Genomic DNA, 19,426 nt, shown 5'->3' on the forward strand with positions numbered 1-19,426 from the left:
TACAACAGAGGTACTACATTCTCAAATGAGATACAGCTATGCATTTCAGTGAGAGCTAATACAATAGTTTCGAAGAAGTTACAAAAATCATGTAGATTCTCAGTGGAAACCATGCTTGGAATGAGTCTCCCTCAATTTGATTACAGTGAACTTTTGACAATTAAAATATTCACCAAAGCGGCAGATATTTCAATGGATTTGTCCCCATTTTTTAGTTAAAATTATTTCAACAATGAGCAACGATGCTAAACACAGATGTTCTCAGTAGAAAAGATGGAGCCTTCTTGTAGAAAAATCATAGAACTTACTCAGGAGACAAATTCCAATTCAACCACAAAACAGAGGAGGAGGAACAGAGCAAAATCCACAACTCTTATAGATCACAGGAGCCTCAAAAACAGAAGAGAAAGCGCAGGCTGAAAAGCCTATCCCATTAGCCCAGATGCTCCTATTTCCAAATCAGCCCCGGACCATACGATGTCTATCTGCAACAGTTTGCTCTGGTTGTCCATTATTACCATCCGACTCTTCAGTGAAAGGTGAGGAAGTTCCGCAGAAGCTCAAAAAGACGTGTTCTCTAGTTAACAGCAGCATGACTGCATCATGAAGCTTTTAGAACATTCTTAATGAAAAGCCAGCAGCACACCCAGTTCCATACAAACGATAATTTTCAAGATAACTTTTTCCTTTTTGGGTCTATCAGACATCTGCTACTGTTTTCAAACAAGTAACATTTTAACTTTTGGTCAATGAGCACATTTGTAATTTTAACATCACACGCATTGCTCTGTTTCATCTCATCCCGCATCCCTTCTCACCTCAGGAGGCTGGTACAATTTGATTTAGGAGCAATGATTGGAGAGCAGGTCCTATTTACTCCCAGGAGCCCCGGGGCCAAGTAACCACAAAGCAAACAAACTCAGGATATCTGGAAACCAAACCACTAATTAATCTATACTGGGCTTACATAAGGTTTATCCAACAACTTCTAATCTAGAGAACTGTTGCTTGCACTGTTACCCTACTGAGAGACTAGCATCCCTTCTTTTACACATTATGCAAACACAGAGATATTCCTTGAAAAAGCCTACAGTTTACATAAAACTAAAGGGAAATATTCCTAAAAAACTTAAATGGTCTACTCAAAAGTGAAGTACTTCTCTGCAGGGTCAAGCAGGCAATTGGCCTAAAGATTCTGGCTTTTTTTTTTTAAACAGTGAAAACCATTCATATTGGCAAATACTGACCTCCCAGCAAAAGGCATGAAAGACTCCAACACAGCTACTGTTGTTGTTAGTCTGTGTTGTCAAAAACGTGGGAGGCCAGAAACAAATACTGTAAATTTTAGTTCAGTAGTAGAGCATCTCTAATGTGTCTATTACTTGAAAACCAGAGTAGTATAACCTACATTCAGCTATTATAGACCAGATGCAAAATTTAGTGGAAAACTGCACTTTTAACAAAGTCACTTGTAACATGAAGTGGGAAAAAAAATAATGAAGGGATTGCTTTATAAGAAAAAGATATCTTAATCCCAGTCTAATTTAAACTGCCTTTTTTATGCTTCACCACCTCACAGGAACAGGAAACATTGCTCTACTACTGCTTGTTCCTTTTCCTCAGCAATACTGAGCATTTTATGAGTGTAGACATCCGAAAGGAACACTGACAGGCCCAAAACTGCAGAAACGTATACTCTCCAGACACATACAAAAGAGTACACAGATGGCAGCAGTACTGAAGATAGTTGCAATTACATTTCCAACAACCATTTTAAACCAAAACAAACTGTGCCCTGAGAATATATACTTTTTTCTTTTAAACAGGCACACTAGAAAACAAAACCATCTAACTTTGCCACTGTAACAGCACTGCAGTCAGACCAACTCCTTTCTAATCAGAACTATTTTTTGCTCAGTACCATGGGGTGCGCTACTTAAACAGTATGCCAACAACAAAAACTGTTCTTAAGTTATAGCTAGAGTAAAGAAAGACTTCTAGTCTGTATTTCCCTTTTAGCCATTTTGTTTTCCTAATTAAGCACAACAAATTAAAATTCATTCCAAACCGCATTTTACAAAGAACAGGGTTAATATATATGTGAAACTGATGCTTCTATTTTAAGCAGGCTTTTGCAAGGGAAAAATAAAGCAGGGGAGAAACACTACAATCCTTGGTAAAAGAACAAAGCTGCAGACTTAGCTCTGGGCATGAAAATACAGCTAGGTATAACAGAGAAGGAAACCTTAATATAAAATACTTTGTTTCACAACCATTTGTTACTCAGACTGAAGTAACATGATTAATTAGATTAGGTATTTTCCTCTACAGCAAAGAGGATGTTTTAAATCAATATTAAAGAAGTTACAAAAGGCATAGCTAGCATGAACACAATTCTCTCCTGCCACTCAGCTGAGGCTATTCGATGTTTAATTCATACAGAACGGTACAAATAGCAAGTTCTGCTGCATCTACCCAGTTTCAAGTATTTATTCTACAGATAACTTTCAAAACATGGTCAGCATGAAACAATCATGTCTTTCCACCCTATCAAAATCATAGAAGAACAAGTCATCTTCTCCAGTAAGTTAGTAGCTTATTCAATAATACAGTTTCAGAAGTGCTTTCTCAGTCTAAGGAATTAAACTGTTTTAACTTTCATGCTGCTCCCTAAAAAAAAATAAAAAAAAAATACAGACTTCATGAAGAGAGCTACCAAAGCTACTCATCTGGAAATAAAAGCATAAAAGCAAAACAAACAACAAAACAGCCCCACACCAAAAGGAGGATTACATTACTGGGTAAACCTCAATATTTTGCAGTAAGCAAACAGCAGAGCAACTACCAGCACTGCAACCAGCAGTTAAGCATCATTCTGGGAGGGGATTTGCATACGGGCACCAACACAAGTTACACTTGGAAGCTGAAGGACAAGACACTTTCATACACATTAGCAGCTCAACAGAAAAGAATTCATACTTGTTACTGAATTCTAACCAGTGCAAACCAGTTGAACCACATCTGGTCTAAATATGGCTAGCAAAATTTCAGTAACTCAGTTGTAGAAAGCTTTCTCCTGATAAGATTAGCTCCTCATTTAAGAAACTCAGGTTTTGATGCGGTGCAACTTATTTTAAAATATTTCTTCCTTGAAAACTTCAGAACAGAACCGACTCTATGCTTTTAAAGTAAAGTTTTGCTTCTTTTAGGTTTCAACAACTCGCAAAGATAATTCAATTAACATTCCTATAGTCCTGACAACGTAATACAAAAAATACAACAAAGTAGAAATACAAAATTTGCAATTCAGCAGCTTATGGTCCAGATGCAGACAAATGAATCTAGAAATCTAACGCATCTCCACAGTTTTGGAAACACCTGCATACAGCACTGTTACATACAGCAACATCAAAACTAATTCCATACATTTTTCCTCAACTTTCATTAATTTCATTAATACAATTTTTCTTGAACTGGTACACAACTCTTCTCCAGAAACCTTCCATTCTGGAATTTCTTTAGCTCTCCATAAACCAGTAGTTTCAATTATCACAACAGAGATAATAAAGGTGCAGAGGAAATACAAGCAGCCAAAGCAAAAAAGAACCAAGGATGGTGCCCAATGGAAATACTTGCTTATAAAGGATGAAAATTAACAGCTCCAACATCACTTCTCTTTGACAACAGAAGCACTTAAATCTTGAGAAACCTTACTGCAGGAAGCCCAGTTGATGCACTTAAACATACTTAACAGAAGACAGCAGAAAAGGCATTGCAGAAGTCAAGTAGTTTGTGCATATCAATGCACTGACTTTGAGAAGAAAAACTCACAGGCCTAAAAACAAGTGTACTGAATATTCAGCTTTCCAAACCAAATGAAAACCTTGTGTCTAAAGCTCACAAAATAGATGATTGAGCAGGAAGTACTGACATGAGAAGTGCGAAACCGAGAGTATCAAAAGAAACTGTCAGCTTTAATTGCTGCCACTATTAATACCGATAAAGTGATAATTCTGTTGTTTTCAGAAGGAGCACATTGCATCTAAAGGAACCAAGTACTACCTGTGGAGATAAAGGCCTTCTTGATTACAGCTAACTTCACACAGCAATTAAAAACCATCACAGATTAATCAAAGTTTGCCTTCCACTTGCACTGTAAAATTACAAATGAGAAGAGAAAGCTGTTCCTCTTAAGCTATTTTATATTCTCAAAAGCAGCAGAAAAAATATAAATACCATTATACATTTGCTATTAGTAATGATAGCCAGTATGTTTATCACAATAACAGTTTATCTTCATGGATTTAAGGACAAAACCCAGACAAAAGAACAAAGGACAGACAGTATAGTAATTTTTTATTAGCCTTAGGGATTTGCAAATCAAGTTTAATCTTCAGTCTCAATTTAAAAATTTGAAAAAAAAATTGACATTTAAAAGAATACTTAAGGCAGTTCAGTTTTGCAAGTGTTGCTTTTGGAGTGCTTTTCCACAGAGATGTCTAGTCAGCTTCACACATTTTGTCATCTACTAACAACAAGACGACCAGATTCTATAAATATATAAATAATAACTTTTATGAGCTGAGCAGCTAAAACTCAGGAGCAATTCTAGTCGTACTGTTATTCATCTATAGCTCCTCCATTTCAGTGAAGAGCTTTTTTTTTTTTTTTCCCTCCAAACAGCACGAACACTGACCTATTTTTTCCTGAATAAATATTTTCCTATGAACATGGAAGAAAAAGAGAAGTAATATCCAGAACATATTTTGCTTCCCATTCCTTTTAAGAAGGCTAAGGATTTCAGGAAATGACTAGAGATACAGGACTGATGATTGCTGCTTAAACATGCCATCTGGCAGACAGCATCAATCCAGAATTTTTGTCACAGAAAACATTCAGATCTAAATGCTTTCGAGTACACAACACTCTAAAACAAGAGTCTTTCATGTACATTTACATCTTCACTAGATTTCAACAATAGAGGGGCTTTTTGTTTGACTTACAGTCAAACTGTCTTCCTCAGTTTCCAGCAATCACTTTTGGGCTGACTGACTTGTTTCAATCAATCCAGCCAGAACAGTTCTCAGTCATTGCAATGTGCAGGGAAGGATGGAAAGGGACACTGCTACATAATCTCCCACAGAGAAAAGATTCAGTCAATGTTCAGTCATCAGCACAGCTTCCTGGCAGCCTGTCAATAGCCCAGAAGCAATCAAAACTTCGCTTGCATGCTGCCTCTCATCCTGGCACCACTTAAAGCACCTAGAATGGAACCAAATTTACTACAATGTTAGGAAGAAGTAAGAATGAAAACAGGAAACTGGGCATCATATTGTATTTTTCAAGAACTAATTTCTACTGTCCATACATTAAAAAAGAAATTACGCCAAGCAACAATTCACACAATAATACTCTCATTTTGTTTAGTTCAGTGGTAAAGCCTTTCAATTAACATGTTTAATATTTTTTCCACACTTTCTGAAACGGATTAGAATTTCGTTTGCTACAGATTATTTAAAATTTTCAAGTGGATTTAGGAAGTTTTACTTTCCAGTAGTGGTCCATGTATTGCTCAACAATACAGTCCGCTTTTGGAACAACAACTAGTAACAATAACTTTCCTCAGCACGCTCACAGCCCAACTCCCATTTCACAAGCCAAAAACAGAAGTGCAGACAAATTACTGAATGATGACCATCAGTTTTGAGGCAGTAAAATGCTTTGGTTTTTATTTTCCCCCCTGGAATACTTCGTAACATATAAAGCCACCTGGGTATGAAACGGGTCCCTTTGAATTCAGCTATGAATGCCATTGACTTTTGCTAACGAAACACAGCACGTGTCCAACATGAGTACATCATCTTTATTAGCTCATTTATAATGCTAAGATCTACATAAAACTCATTTGAATTCCAGCATAACATGGTAGTACAAGGTTTCCCAAATCAAAGCCTCTCTAAATCAATTTCTTTTTTAGGAAATGGGGAAGGGGGAAATCCATTTAAAAATACTTGATGACAAGAACCTATTTCAGTTTAGTAACATATTACAATGATTAATTACTTCATTGAGAACACACCCCTTTCTTGAAGTCTGAACTTACTTAATTCAGCTTCCAGCCACAGAACTGTAGAATACCTTTGTTAGCTGACAAGGTTTTTTCTATCAAATACCTTTTCTCAAGTATGTATTGACTAAAGAAAAAAAAAACATCTTAACACTTACTTAGCCAAGCTAAACAAAGTAAGATTCTTATATCTTTGTTACTGAAATTCCTCTCCCCTAATCCCCAGTTTTTTCAAGGCTAGTCCCCGGACCCTGATTTGTCATCATTTCAGATTCCCTGGTTCACCTCCTCAGTTTTTCACCAATCTAAAGAACTGACCTCAAGTCCCATCATTTATTACCTCCACATCTTTTTCAGAGCCTTCAATTCAGACAACCTATTTGCCATTCAACTCAATATTTAGGTGCACTAGCACCGCCATAAAACATCACATATTCCATATGTTCAATTTATTAATGATCTAAGTCACTTTGCAACCCTTCCCAATGTTCTTTAAGTCTCAAGTTTACATCTATAATCTTCCAGATACGAAAGAACATCTGAGAAAATTCCCACCACAGCTGTTTACAGTAAGAACCTCAGATACTCCCTGATCTGAAATAGCAGAGGTTAGCACAAGATAGACTTACTTCTATGTATGTACAAACACTTGCAGACACACAACACTCTGCTGTTGCATTTCACATCTTACACATACGCAGCACTGCCCAGGGACCTGCATTTGTGGTAACCTCCATCTTGAGCCAAGGCCTTCCTAGAAAGCACACAGAACTTTGTAGATTTTACTCAAAAGTTAAAACACCTCACAGAGCAATACAGAAGGATAGTTGTGGTCAGAAGCACATACTCTTGGCCAAGATTTCCAGACTCCTTACCAGAGCATTCACAATGGGAAACAAAAACAGAACCAGCACACCAGTCATCACAAATATCCCGAAGCAAACACATTAGATTTAATGTAACTGAAACCTTTAAGTGTTCAACCTTCATTTCCTTTCTACATAGGAATGAAATAAAATAAAAAAAACAGTCTTACACTACTTAATGTTGTCTAATTCTAAGACCTTTGTAAATTAACACTGTTTGAATGTAAGCAGGGCAGCAGTCTGAAGTGTCAAGAGGCTGCAATCCAACTCAGCTTTACCATTTTAATTGAGGTAGACAGGTGAGGAGGACAGGGGTTTCTAAAAGAAAAAATAAATAAAAACAATATCTACCCATAAAACCTATCTCCTTTTTCATAGGATTTCATCTTATTTCACAAAATACAGAAATGTACACTCTTAATGTAGCACATCTTTCCTGGCTTTGTAAGCAGTATATTCATTTTGCTGTACTAACTAGGACACTATCTTTTGTATCAGAACTTAAAGGAACTTAAGCAGGGTTTAATTCTCACCACAAAAGACCTTTATCAATTACATGGCAGAAGGAAATCCATTCATCTTCAGCTAAGTCAGTTCCACAACTCTGACAGGTATATTTCTCAAAAGCAAAGGGAAGAGACCTCACCAGTTTAAAAATCAGGATCTCGACACTTTCCCTCTTACACTAGAGTGACAAGAAGTTTACTTATGCTACAAAATATTTCCTACAGCTCAATTTCAATCACATCTCTTGACTGCTGCTTCTGATTACCCACAGATCATATCACAAAGAAAAGCCTCAGCCCCAAAAAGACACCTACATTTATGGAGCTTGAATCTTCTAACGTGCTTCTTAATGATTTTCCAATCAGTCCTTGCACTGCATGTCTGTGACACAGTAAATCCTTCCATAGCAGTTTATGGGGAAATCCACATAGATTTGCTGAGTTGTTACTTTCCCTCCCACATCAGCTGGCATGCATTATCAGTTGCAAAAGAAACACAATTCAGAGTATAAGGACTTTTAAGATTCTATAAGGTTCAGTAAAAGAGGCAAAGGATGGGAACCATCAGGGTAAACTATATTTGATACCAATAGAATAAAACATGATATTTAAAAAGAAAACTGAACAACAAAGCACTGAAAAAAAAAAAACAGCAGGAAAGACAATCAGTAAATCCTTATTTGAAGACTAAAATCAATATTGAGAAAAAAGCAATACGAGCAACACCAAGTTATTTTCTGTTCCAGTACTATTTTTCAGCAGACACCTGAAGATTTGTAGTAGGAGCTTTACCTATCTTTCACCATCTTGTCATTTCCATTCTTCTTGCATTTTATTATTTGATACCATAAAGCAGAAACTTAAAAAGGAAGAACTTACTGGTATTGAGAACTCCTCTGCCAAATACTTCAACAGTGATGCTCCTCTAGCCAAAAAGTTACTTCTCTCTGCCAGATTGCCTTGGAGTTTTGTGTCAAATTCCTTTCTGACAACTGAAGCTACAGAGTCAATTATAATGAGTTTAATCTTCTTTGAAATAATTTCTTCTTCTAAAGACCTAATTCTAAAAAAAATAAATAAAAAGCCATCGATTACATTATTTATACAATATAACTGTTTAATAATCCTGAAATTATTTAAATGCAAGGTTTTCTTTAATAAGCTTAAGTCAATCGCTCTCTCCCTCATAGCTTGCCCCCACTAACATCTGCAAACATTGAGGAGATCTAGAAAGGAATCTCAGGCTCCAACAGCCACATAAGCCAGGGCAAGCACCTCCAAGAGGGATTCAGAAGACACTCTGCTTAGCAACACTCCATAAACTCTGAATGGCACAGACAGCAAGTTAAGCGAGAATTGAGACAGTGCCTTTTGCCTACAGTAGCAGCATCCCACTGCCAATATCAAAATATCTGCTGCCTACATATGCAGAAAGTCAGATCTGCTTCTATATGCCTCCAAAGATGGTAAGTCAAACTTAATATGTCGGTAATATGCTAATAGTTGTTTTTCTGTGATAAAGTTGTGCTAGAAGAAACAATTCTTACAATAATTCTCCCTCTAACAAAATATACAAGAAGATTCTGATGCTCAACTTTCATTTTCATTACAGTACATGCTCAGAAATCAACATAAATTAACAAGACAACAATACAACATTGCCTTCAGGATGATGACTTCTAAGCAATTCCTCCCTTCAACTGTTAGAGGGGTCCAGGTCTTTTTGGAACTAAGCAGCACTCTGGAAGAGCAATACTTTCTTTCTGTTTCACAGCAAACATAGAACTCTTAACACTACGGTATCTCCACAAACCAAGACAAGATCTGTCAGAAAAATGCTGCTCTTTAAAAGCTTAAGATGATCAAATTCTATAGAAATTTTCTCTCAGAAACTGTAAAACATGAAGTGGATTAGTCGAGCACTATGAAATGAGAAAAGCAATACCAGTCTTTTAGTAGCGATTTTCCTATTTTCCTTTTTGGGGACCATGCTGTTATCAACATAAAAGCTTCCAAATAATGACTTACTCTTCATAAAACTTTGATATATTATCTTAGACAACCCAGCCAAAATTCATTCCCACCATCCCCTTGAAGTTCTGGAAAAGAATACCTCTTCAGTACACTGTCACAGGTCAGCTCTCGATACAGATGAACGCTACGGGTCATGCAAAATAGCTTTTCATCCGAGTCAAAATAAGTAGGGAATCTGTTTCCTGCTATCTCTATCAACCTATCGAAGAAACAAAAGGCATAACACTGAAAAAAGAATCACGTATAGGTAATAAGGCGTCAAGCTTTCACAAAGTAAACAAATGAAAGCTCTGAATGATAAGCAGATACCATGTAGTACGGGAAATCTTTTTCAAAGGGAAAGTTTACTTGAGCAGCAGACTGAAATACTGGAAATTAGAACATTTAGATTCTCCTCCCAGTGATGCTAGAGTCAAGGGTACATTTAGGAAAGACATAATAAGTCCACGCACCGAGTTTACACAAGAAGTTTAATGATGAGAGGTTCCACATTTTCAATCAACTTGTATACATGAAATCAAAGACACAAAAAGCACACTTTTATCATGTCTGCTAATTTTCTATTAGTTAGTAGAAAGAAATTCCACACCTGTGAACAAAAGGCAATTTTATCTAGGTCCTTACAGATTAATCCAAGATTTTAGAAACTGATAGTTACAATCCAGGGCACCATACATTTCCCCCTTCTACCCATATGAAGACTTGATTTGAGAACAGAAACACAATACTTAGTTGTAATTTAAGCTGCCTTACTCTGCAGCCCACATGCTTGAGAAGAATGACACCTAGTGGATAACCAGAAAGTTATGTCTACAGACATCTTTATTTAAGCCTCTTTCAATAAAAGCCATTTCAGAAAAAAAAAATCTCTTAAATTATTTTTGAGTTTTAAAACAAGTAGGCTTGAATGTTAACATATCTATTTGAACAAGCACTTCCAATGAAACTTGAAACTCATTCAATATGTTACTTATATATATGTTACATATACATACATATATAAACTTGTCCTAAAACTTCCACAGGGGCAGAATCTTTTCCTTATGTTTGCACAGTTAATTATGTAAACCTTTTGGGTAACAATCATTCCATTTGAAAGTCATTCAGTAGTCCATAAGAAATGAAACTTCGTTACATTTTCTAATAGGTATACGTATCAGAAAACAATATTACATAAATTGTCCTAGAGTGACACACCAAAATTTTGCTGTGATCACAGTATTATCTACACAGTACCAGGTAGGTGTAAAGATCTTTAAAAGATAAATCCAATTTGTCACTACGAAACTAAAAACTGCACAGAACACATTCTCTGCTATAAGAGCAGAGATTCACAGGATAGAAAAATCCATCGCTGTTCTCAGCTTTAGTTCACAGAAATTTGAATCCTGTGTTTTTACCCACAGACAACAGACATAGCTAGAAGGGTAAGTATTTTCAGACTTTCTACAGAAGTTTGGTGCATTTCCAGTTAATAGCTAGGTAGGAAGAGGTGACTTGAACTGCTGCAAAACTGATAAAAACAAATTTGATTTCTAAAATCACAATGGCCATTCCATCTACTGCTCCAACGCCCATGTTCTGACAAAGCTGAACAGACACCACCTGCAATGTTACAGCTTTTTTGCAACAGAAAAATATATAGATTACAGACAATACATAAATTACAGCTGCTCAAAATGCTGAGCCTTTACACCTTCAAAATCTTGCTAATTTCACAAACTGAACTGCAAAGTGTTTCAATATGGCACTGCTAAGACCGTTTTTAAATTAGAAGAGTGCTATCCAGCTTGTTGCACAGCTGGAACCTAGGACACCTTGCAAATCAGGAAGGTGAGCAAAGCATTCTATTCAAACAGTTTCATAACTTACAGAGCAATTGCATATATCAGATGAATGCTTAATAGCCGCCATATTTATTTTATAAACACTCAGAAATTAAATGAAGGTTCCAAGATAAAAAGTGCTAGAGAAGTTCAAAGTGTGTATTTTACAGTTTTGCATCTTACCTTTCAGCACTGAATGCAGACTCTGTGTCAATGTATATAACAGCCCCATCTAGTCCTCCCATGCTTACAGGCAGCGTAGCCAGAACACTCATTGTAATACAAAACTGAGTTTTGCCACAACCTGGTGGGCTTGTTAACTAGAAGAAAAAAGATTGGTAACATCATAACCAAGAGATGTCACATCCATTTCACCCTAATTTGGATTTTAAAAAAGGCCTATCAGCAAGAATGCTTCTTCTTCTGCTCCTCCTGGTATCAAAGACAACAGTCACAAGAAAGATAAAATGCAGCCCACAAAGAGCAACTTGCAGTTATTGTTGAATCTGTGCCTTGCAGTCAAAATCATCACGACTAAAGAATAATTCACATGCAGTATTCTGCTTGTACTTGCTTTACCATCCTTCTTTCCCTACTTAGTTCTCCCATATTTGAGGTCCTCTCTCCCCCTTCTTACAAGATCTTCCCCAGGGCCATCCCCAGTTACCTTCTACCTCCTCATGTGCTACCTTCAATAATAGAGCATGATTAAAAGATACACAGCTGACATTCACTTGACATCAAATTATCTTTACAGCTCTAAGTCAGTCAAAAGCCATTGAATTCACAGATGCAAATTCACAACTTGCTATTATCATTACCTCTGTTAAAATCAAGATTAACCTGGAAATCACAACACCAATAGCTTGTATCCCAAGTAGTCTGAATGTGCACCATGAACCACACATCAGAAAGATTTTAGGTGCCCCACTGACTGCACCTGTTCTACAGTTTAATAGGAACTAAGTTTTTGTACTCGAGTTAAAATCTCTTGCATCACTTTCAGTTGAAACAAGGCTTGAAAACCAAGTTGTATCAGTCAATCCACTTCAAGCTTCAGCACAAGAGAAGAGTTAGCATTTGTTTGGAAACACATACTGCATTTAGTGAATTAAAGTCCAGGAATGAGTTGTACTTCAGCAATTATCCATCATCCATCCACTGTATTTAAATTACAAGATATTGTATCCATACTATTTGCCACTTTTTCACGTGAACCCAGAATGTGTATAAGATTTGAAGAAACCATACACATTTCTCAGACTGTAAAGTCAAGGAGTCTTACCAGCTGTTTCTAGTTAACAAGATTTGAAATTAATGAGAGAAGGGCATCAATCCAGATACTAAATTAAAATAACTGGACAGATGTGAGGAAACCTCAGACAGTTTGTAGTTTGAGGCCTGCCCGGGAGGTGCCTCAGAATCAACATTTATTTCACTTCTCATTGCAGTAATTAATGCAGCAGAGATGCTGTAAGCACATCTGAGAATACGTGCATCAGATCAAAGAAAGACAGGGAGCATTGCAGTAATAGATAGTATGAGAAAGCAATCCAGTGGAGCAATAGAGAACTTCCCCTGAACGATTCATCTTTTATCACCATTCTTCTTAAGTGCATTACTGTGGGATTTAAAATAATCCACAACAAACATTACATGCAGATATCACATTTTATTATGGTTACCACCAATTCAGCAAGCATTTTCATCAATACAATCTTCATTCTTAAAAACAAACAACAAAAAAAAAAACACAAACACACCCTTAGCTGCCTCTGATTTAATTTAAAGTGAATGACTGCAAAAAATTTGCTCAGTTTGCTACACTCTAAATTTATTTTGAAAATCAAAAATAGAACCAGGCAGAAACGTGAAGAATACAACAGCTTATTTACCTCTGTCTAATAAAGTATACTTTTAGTTTTCAATAGGTTATATATTATTTTCCCTGGCACTCATGAAGGGCTTGGAGCTAACACAAGGAGCTAACTCTCCTTCAGCTATCCAGGAATCAAATCCTCAGTATTCACAAAGTCATTACTTTAATTTTCTCTCAGGGGAGTTGGCAAAAAGTTCTGACATTTAACCACAAAATTTCAGTTATGATTTAATTTCCAACTTAAAATCTAAAAGAGGTTTGGGAAAAAGCGATCCGAGACAGTGAAATGCAAATCAAATCCCTCCGGCACTCAAAAAGCAAGTAGGTTTGGCTTAGAAGAAACTCGACTCTGTGGCTCAACCATTTAAATTCCAAGTTTTAAAGTTCCCAGCCACCATCACTGCTGGGTAAAGTAAGAGGAAGGCAAGATTAAGCCGCTCCAGTCAGGAATTAAGTACTGCACACAACATACTTTTGGAGAGAACTTCTCTCAGACATGGAACATCTGCCTAACAACAAAAATACCAGAGGATAATCTGTTGGGCAGCTATGCTCCAGGAAGTTACAGAAGCGCAAATTAGAATAACTAAGCTCCAAAATCATTTGAGTTCAAGCAGAACACAACCTGTGAAATGTTCACAAGCTACTGTAAAGCATCACAGCGGCACCAACTGACATTTGATAGCTTCCTAATGCAATTTCATCTAACAATCACATTGAAAAATACTTGCAGTGCTGCCAATTTTGAAACTAATTCCGGTCTCGTGACTTTTGCAAAAATGCTTTTACTCCACAATGAGATTTTAAATGACAGAAACCCGACTCCACGGAGTGAATTGTTCCCTGCCCCTCACTTGCAGAGAAACCCCTAATGTGTACTTTAATCAATTTACAAGGCTAGTACCTAAGAGAAAAACAAAATACTTTTTTACTTCTAATTTCTGGCACCAACTGTCATAGTTTAAAATCAGCATTGCTTAAATTCTAGTATGTTTGAGGTCTCCATTAGATTTTGTAGGCAACTTCACTCTGTGATCAAAATCAACCCACCCTGATTATGGAGCATGGAAAAAAGAACTTTTTTTTTTTTAATATCTTCTCACTTCTACTCCTCTGCCACAGCAATTTGCAAGTTGAAATTTGACAAAGAAAACACTTTAGAGGAATTATTAAAGCGTTCAAGGAAAAGGCATTTCAATCTATTTGAATTTAGAGCATAGGAGACATGTCTTTCCAGAACTTCACTCTGAGAAGGCAAGTATGATCACACTGCAGAGTAACAATGTCCATCCAGCTCTGGATTCTGTCTCTACCAAAGGCCTACAACAGATGGCTAGAAAACACAGTAAGAACAGGGCATACATACATTGATACTTCCTTCAATAAATACATTTTTCTACCTTCATCTGGGGCTGAGAAACTTCGTAAGCCAGAGACTGGATCCAGTTTTTATAAAACTCAACGTCCCTACAAGCATTTAAGTTAATTCTGCATTTCTGGATTATAGAAACTGTACAAGCAAGGCCATACAGCTTTCAAATACTAAAAGATGAAACACTTCTTTATTCTTAAAGGACAATATCAAGCAAAAAAAAAAAAGTAGCACTGCATTCAAAGGCAGTTACAGTAATAGCTGTAAATATGCTACTTGTAGTGTTATAAAATAGATACACATGATACAAGCCTTAACTGCAACGTCTTTTCAAAAAATTACTCATTACGTATGTATTGTAAAGATCAGTTATATTTACACAAAAATCTATAATTTCCACTCCTCTATCCCTCACATTTTTGTCTTAATTGCTTGTTTCTCCTTCCCAAAACCTGAAGACTTAGTAAATCAGTGAAAAGGTACTAAACAGATGGGCTTCTGACTCAGCACCTCATGTTCTGACCACTAAACCACACTGTACCCTTCTCACCATAAAATCCAAAGATCCATAGCATCTTTTTCACAGGAAAATGGAGTCACCAAATCACCTATTTGTTTCCATTTTCTTACTTGACAGGCTGCAGAAAAAATACCCCCAAAAGTGCTTCTCATCCAAATTTGTTTGTTCCTTGTGTGTTTAAACGGTCTGACACAAGACAGGCCAACCAGTGATGTGCGATTCTCAGCTGTGGTGTGCAACTGCATTAAAATACATTTAAAAAGTTACCTCTGTGAGGGATCCACAGGGTATTCCACCATGCAAGACTTTATCCAGACTATGCAGTGAGGTGGGTAAAAAGGCTGCAGAGGGATCAACAGACCTCCTCATCTTCATTTCATAAGCCTACAATGGGAAAAAAAAAAAAAGCAACAATAAAAAAACATAGGTTAGAAGATGCTCTTTTTACAGCTGGAAATATTATCATGATGAAAATAGGAAAAAGAACAAACAGGGAAGGAATGCTCACCTGTATCCAAAGATTTAAGTTCACAGGAAGGACTCCACAGAGGAGGGATCTCCAGAAAGAGATCCTTACCCTAGTGGCAGTCAGCCCTTAAATGGAGTCTAAGAGCAGTGCAGCCAGGCTCCACCCCTTCTGGTCACACAGCTGAATTGCCTTCACCTGTGCTCCTAGGGCTGACCGGGTCCTTTCCCCAGGTGCTCAATCAGTAGTTCAAGCTGTGAAATTCTCACATTTGCTTTCATCAGCCTAGACTGACTCAGTACTTGCAAGTAAGCTAACTATTGCAATTTTCAGTTACAGTCTCCTCCTCCCTACTCCATCCCATTAGCCTTCCTTAGACTTATATCCTATTTACAGTTCACAGAGTAAGTTTGTTTCTTGTGCCTCATTCATCACAACATTAAGCATTAAGTTTTGTAACAATGTTTCAAAAGTACTCTCTGTTCCCATTCTGTGAGGCTTTCAGTCCCTAAAACTCCAAGAGACTTCTGTATCCCCAAGAGAAATACCGGCATCAGTTTTAACCCAGACAACAATGTGACCAGCCGGCTAGAAATACAGTGCACTATGGATGCATCTCCACAGGAATCATCAGCAACCAACCATGCTACTGAATCATAGATCTTCTAGTACTTGTTGGGCCACTGAGTGAGCAATTTTTCTACAAAGTTCATCAGAAAAATTCTCAGCTAGTTCTACCAGCAGAGTAAACCAGCTTGAATTTTATACAGTACTCTCCTTTCTCATACTACAGTTTTTCCTTATTTTATGAGAGTGAGCACATTAGATTAATACTTCAAAGTCTTTCATATATGCTGTTATTCTATTAAAGATAAATACACACAAGAGAGCTTTCAGGACACGAAACACGCCAAAACAAATGATACATTTTACCTCATTAAGATTTTACGTTCTGAAGCACTCAAGAGTGAACATAGACACTGATGAAGGAGGATTTGTAAAGCAATATGTATTTTTTTCTTTTCTACATTAACTATGGAAACAATCTTCCAGTCTCATTTTCCTGAATAACATAGACTCTAAGACTTCATTCAGTGATTCTTATTCCATGCTTCTATTAGTAAATGCTTCCTTTAAATGAAGCAATTTTTATATGCTGGAATGCAAGAGAGAATGGTATATTACCCTATGGGACTCAGGACTAATTCTGTAAGTCTAAACAATCTCCTTAGGCTAAAATGTCTAATAGAAGCTGCCGTGTCAAACTAAAGTCACTCATGGATCTAAATTTAGACATAAAACTGTTATCTCATTATAACAATCAAACTGAGACACCACAAAGCTAGATCACCCTACTCTCTGATAAAAACATAAGCAGCACTGTTTAGCTTTTTCTCAGACAAAAAATTGAAAATAGAACCAACACAAGCATACTTACGGTCTGCATTTTGGGAGCACAAGCTAGGCTGACTTTCCGAAGAAGCTTCTGCACATTTCTGTAGCTCTGTCCTGTCACTTTCATTAGCTCCAAGAGAGAAAGACATAAGAAGTCCTGAAAGAAGATAAAACAGTTCAGAGAGCTTAACCAGGAGATCAAGACTAAGGACTAACCTAATACAATTTATACATTACTAGTATACATTCCAAAGGCCAGATTTACCAACTGTGCCATGCTATATAGTGTTTTCTCATACTTCTTTTACCCTTCTCTTATATCAGTACGAGACAGTCGTAAAACGGTTTGGATTGGAAGGGACCTTAAAGATCATAAGGTTATCACAGAAGAAATTGTATTTCTATTTTAAAAGACGCAGCATGAAATGTAAGTACTGTGATGAAGTTCTAATGAATTAACACCTTTTTCCCCACAGAGGTGTCTATCTACCCAAAAGAACATTCAAATTGCATTCCATTTTTTACATTGCAATTCTAGGAATAGATCTTGCACCTACCACGCATGCTGCTGAAATACACAGCCTCTCCTCTCTTTAAAGAAACATACACAACAACTTCTGAGTTTATTGATGAATCAATCCATAACTGATAGAATAGCTTCATAACACATTCGTAGATGCTAGATTATGTAATGTACGTGATTTTTTGCAGAGGAATCATGAAGGCTGACTTCATACAGGAAGTAACTACACACCTCTCCTAAAATAAATATCTTTTTTTCTTTTTTCTTCCAGAAGGAAAGATACTAAGTATATCCACATTTAAATGCCTTAGCCATCCATCATCTTAAAGCAACGTTTTTACAAGGTAAGCAGACTGAGCCATAAATTTTACTAGAAGCTAAAGCTTCATGTAAATTAAACATAGAAATTTAATAAAATAAAAATAATCCAAAGCCATAGAGTAACTCTTTCACCTGGCAGGTAGTGATCTGATAGCGGCTTAGTCTTTCACACAGCTCCTGAGACAACTTTGCTCTTCTCAGCTTCTTAGCAGCCATACTTGCTTGGTCTACAAGGCAAATAAAAGTTTTTGAAAGCTGCCTGGAACATGCCCGTACCAATAATTACACCTCTCCTTGCTAAAGAGTAGGAAGGAAGATATCATGTATAAAAAGCTTAAGTCACACGAAATAATCTTAGAACACAGAAAACAGTTCTGTTTAATTACATCTCCTAGTATTTGATCAGTAGGAGATCACAGCAATAAGAACAAAGAATCCACAGTGCTTGTATGACATGGGTTTCTGAGAAAGAAGCAAGCCTAAAAACAATCAGCAGTGAATTGAAAAGGAACTCCTTGTGCTAAATGGCATCGGAAGGAAAGAAGGTTCTCTCAGGATGCTAAAATTGAACAATAATGACAGGATTTACTTAGGTCTAGAACTGCTAAAATACAATACGCTTGTGGTGACCAGGTATGCAACAGAGATGTCAAAGGATGGGAAGGATGCAGGATGGAGACAAAAGAATAACCAGAGGTTGGGAAACATGCTTTAGCATGCAAGATTCAAGACAGACAAACCGTTCAGAGCCATTTCATACCCTTCTATGTAAGTTTATAGAAAGTACTGTTTAAAAAGGGGTTCTTTTACTTAACCAATCGCATAAAAGAAACTAGAGGTCAAAGCTAAGTGTGTGAACACCAGAACTACAATGTAAATATTACTGAATTAAAAACAGAAAGGAAAAAAAAAAACAAAACAAAAACAACACAACATTGTAACGAGGTATTGTGGTGTAGACAAGTCACTTCAGGTTTATTTATTGTTTTGAGACTTCTTTTTAAAGAATAGCTTAGTTTGGATAATCCCTAAGACTAACTTAAGCGACTGTGTTTGCTCTGTGAAGTCTCCCTAATCCCCAGCTGTGTGCATTTTCCATGGGGAGAGTTGTACCATCCTGCTAGCAGAGCCACACGTGGTTGTACTCAACTCCGCCAGCAGGTTTTCAAGCACATCTCACACGTACTGTTACTCGTTCACACAGAAGTTCACTCGAAACCAAAAGGTTTCTTAGCAGCCTGCACTGCCTACATCTTTGCAGACGCGCAGACCTTCGCTCGTTCGCAAGGAGAGCAGGCGCCCGCCCTACACAGCCCCCTTCGGAGCAGAGCCGGAGGGCCGGGTGCCGGTGGAGCCCCGCTAACAGCCCTTACCGGGACGGCCGCACAGCTCGGGCACCGCCCGCCTTGGCACGCACCACACCTAGCCGTGCATCGCACGCCCCCGCTTGAGGGCAACAGGCGGCCACGCAGATGGCGCCCGGGCCGGGAGAAACACCCACAGCGCATACAGAGCGGTACGGACTTACACCGAACGACACGGGTGCCGCAGGAGAGCCTGAAACTACCGCCTCGTCTGGAGCCCGAATGCGGCTTTACGCCCTCCGACACCGGAGCACCAGCGGCAACCGGAGGCTCGGCCCTGCCGGGAG

The 19,426-nt window shown here is 37.5% G+C and overlaps 1 protein-coding gene across 10 annotated transcripts in view; it reads right to left on the bottom strand.

Moving 5' to 3' along the window:
- The window catches only part of RAD51B (RAD51 paralog B), a 345,984-nt gene that overhangs the window by 326,351 nt on the left and 207 nt on the right, over positions 1-19,426 (bottom strand). For 8 of the 10 annotated variants that reach the window (XR_004159916.1, XM_019615649.1, XM_010711540.2 and 5 more), the window contains exons 1-7: positions 19,304-19,420; positions 17,908-18,002; positions 16,975-17,088; positions 15,338-15,454; positions 11,483-11,619; positions 9,553-9,672; positions 8,319-8,502 (exon numbers count right to left, since the gene is read on the bottom strand). Coding sequence is in view for 9 of the 10 variants with exons in the window: in XM_019615649.1 (XP_019471194.1) it covers positions 8,319-8,502; positions 9,553-9,672; positions 11,483-11,619; positions 15,338-15,454; positions 16,975-17,088; positions 17,908-17,991 (756 nt within the window). In the remaining variant the exon portion in view is untranslated. Of the gene's footprint in view, positions 1-8,318; positions 8,503-9,552; positions 9,673-11,482; positions 11,620-15,337; positions 15,455-15,578; positions 15,677-16,974; positions 17,089-17,907; positions 18,003-19,303; positions 19,421-19,426 lie in introns of those variants that run through there. The other 2 variants (XM_019615646.1, XM_019615650.2) reach the window with 2 other exon arrangements.

This window comes from Meleagris gallopavo, chromosome 5 (assembly GCF_000146605.3).
Source record: "Meleagris gallopavo isolate NT-WF06-2002-E0010 breed Aviagen turkey brand Nicholas breeding stock chromosome 5, Turkey_5.1, whole genome shotgun sequence".
Classification (NCBI taxonomy): domain Eukaryota; kingdom Metazoa; phylum Chordata; class Aves; order Galliformes; family Phasianidae; genus Meleagris; species Meleagris gallopavo.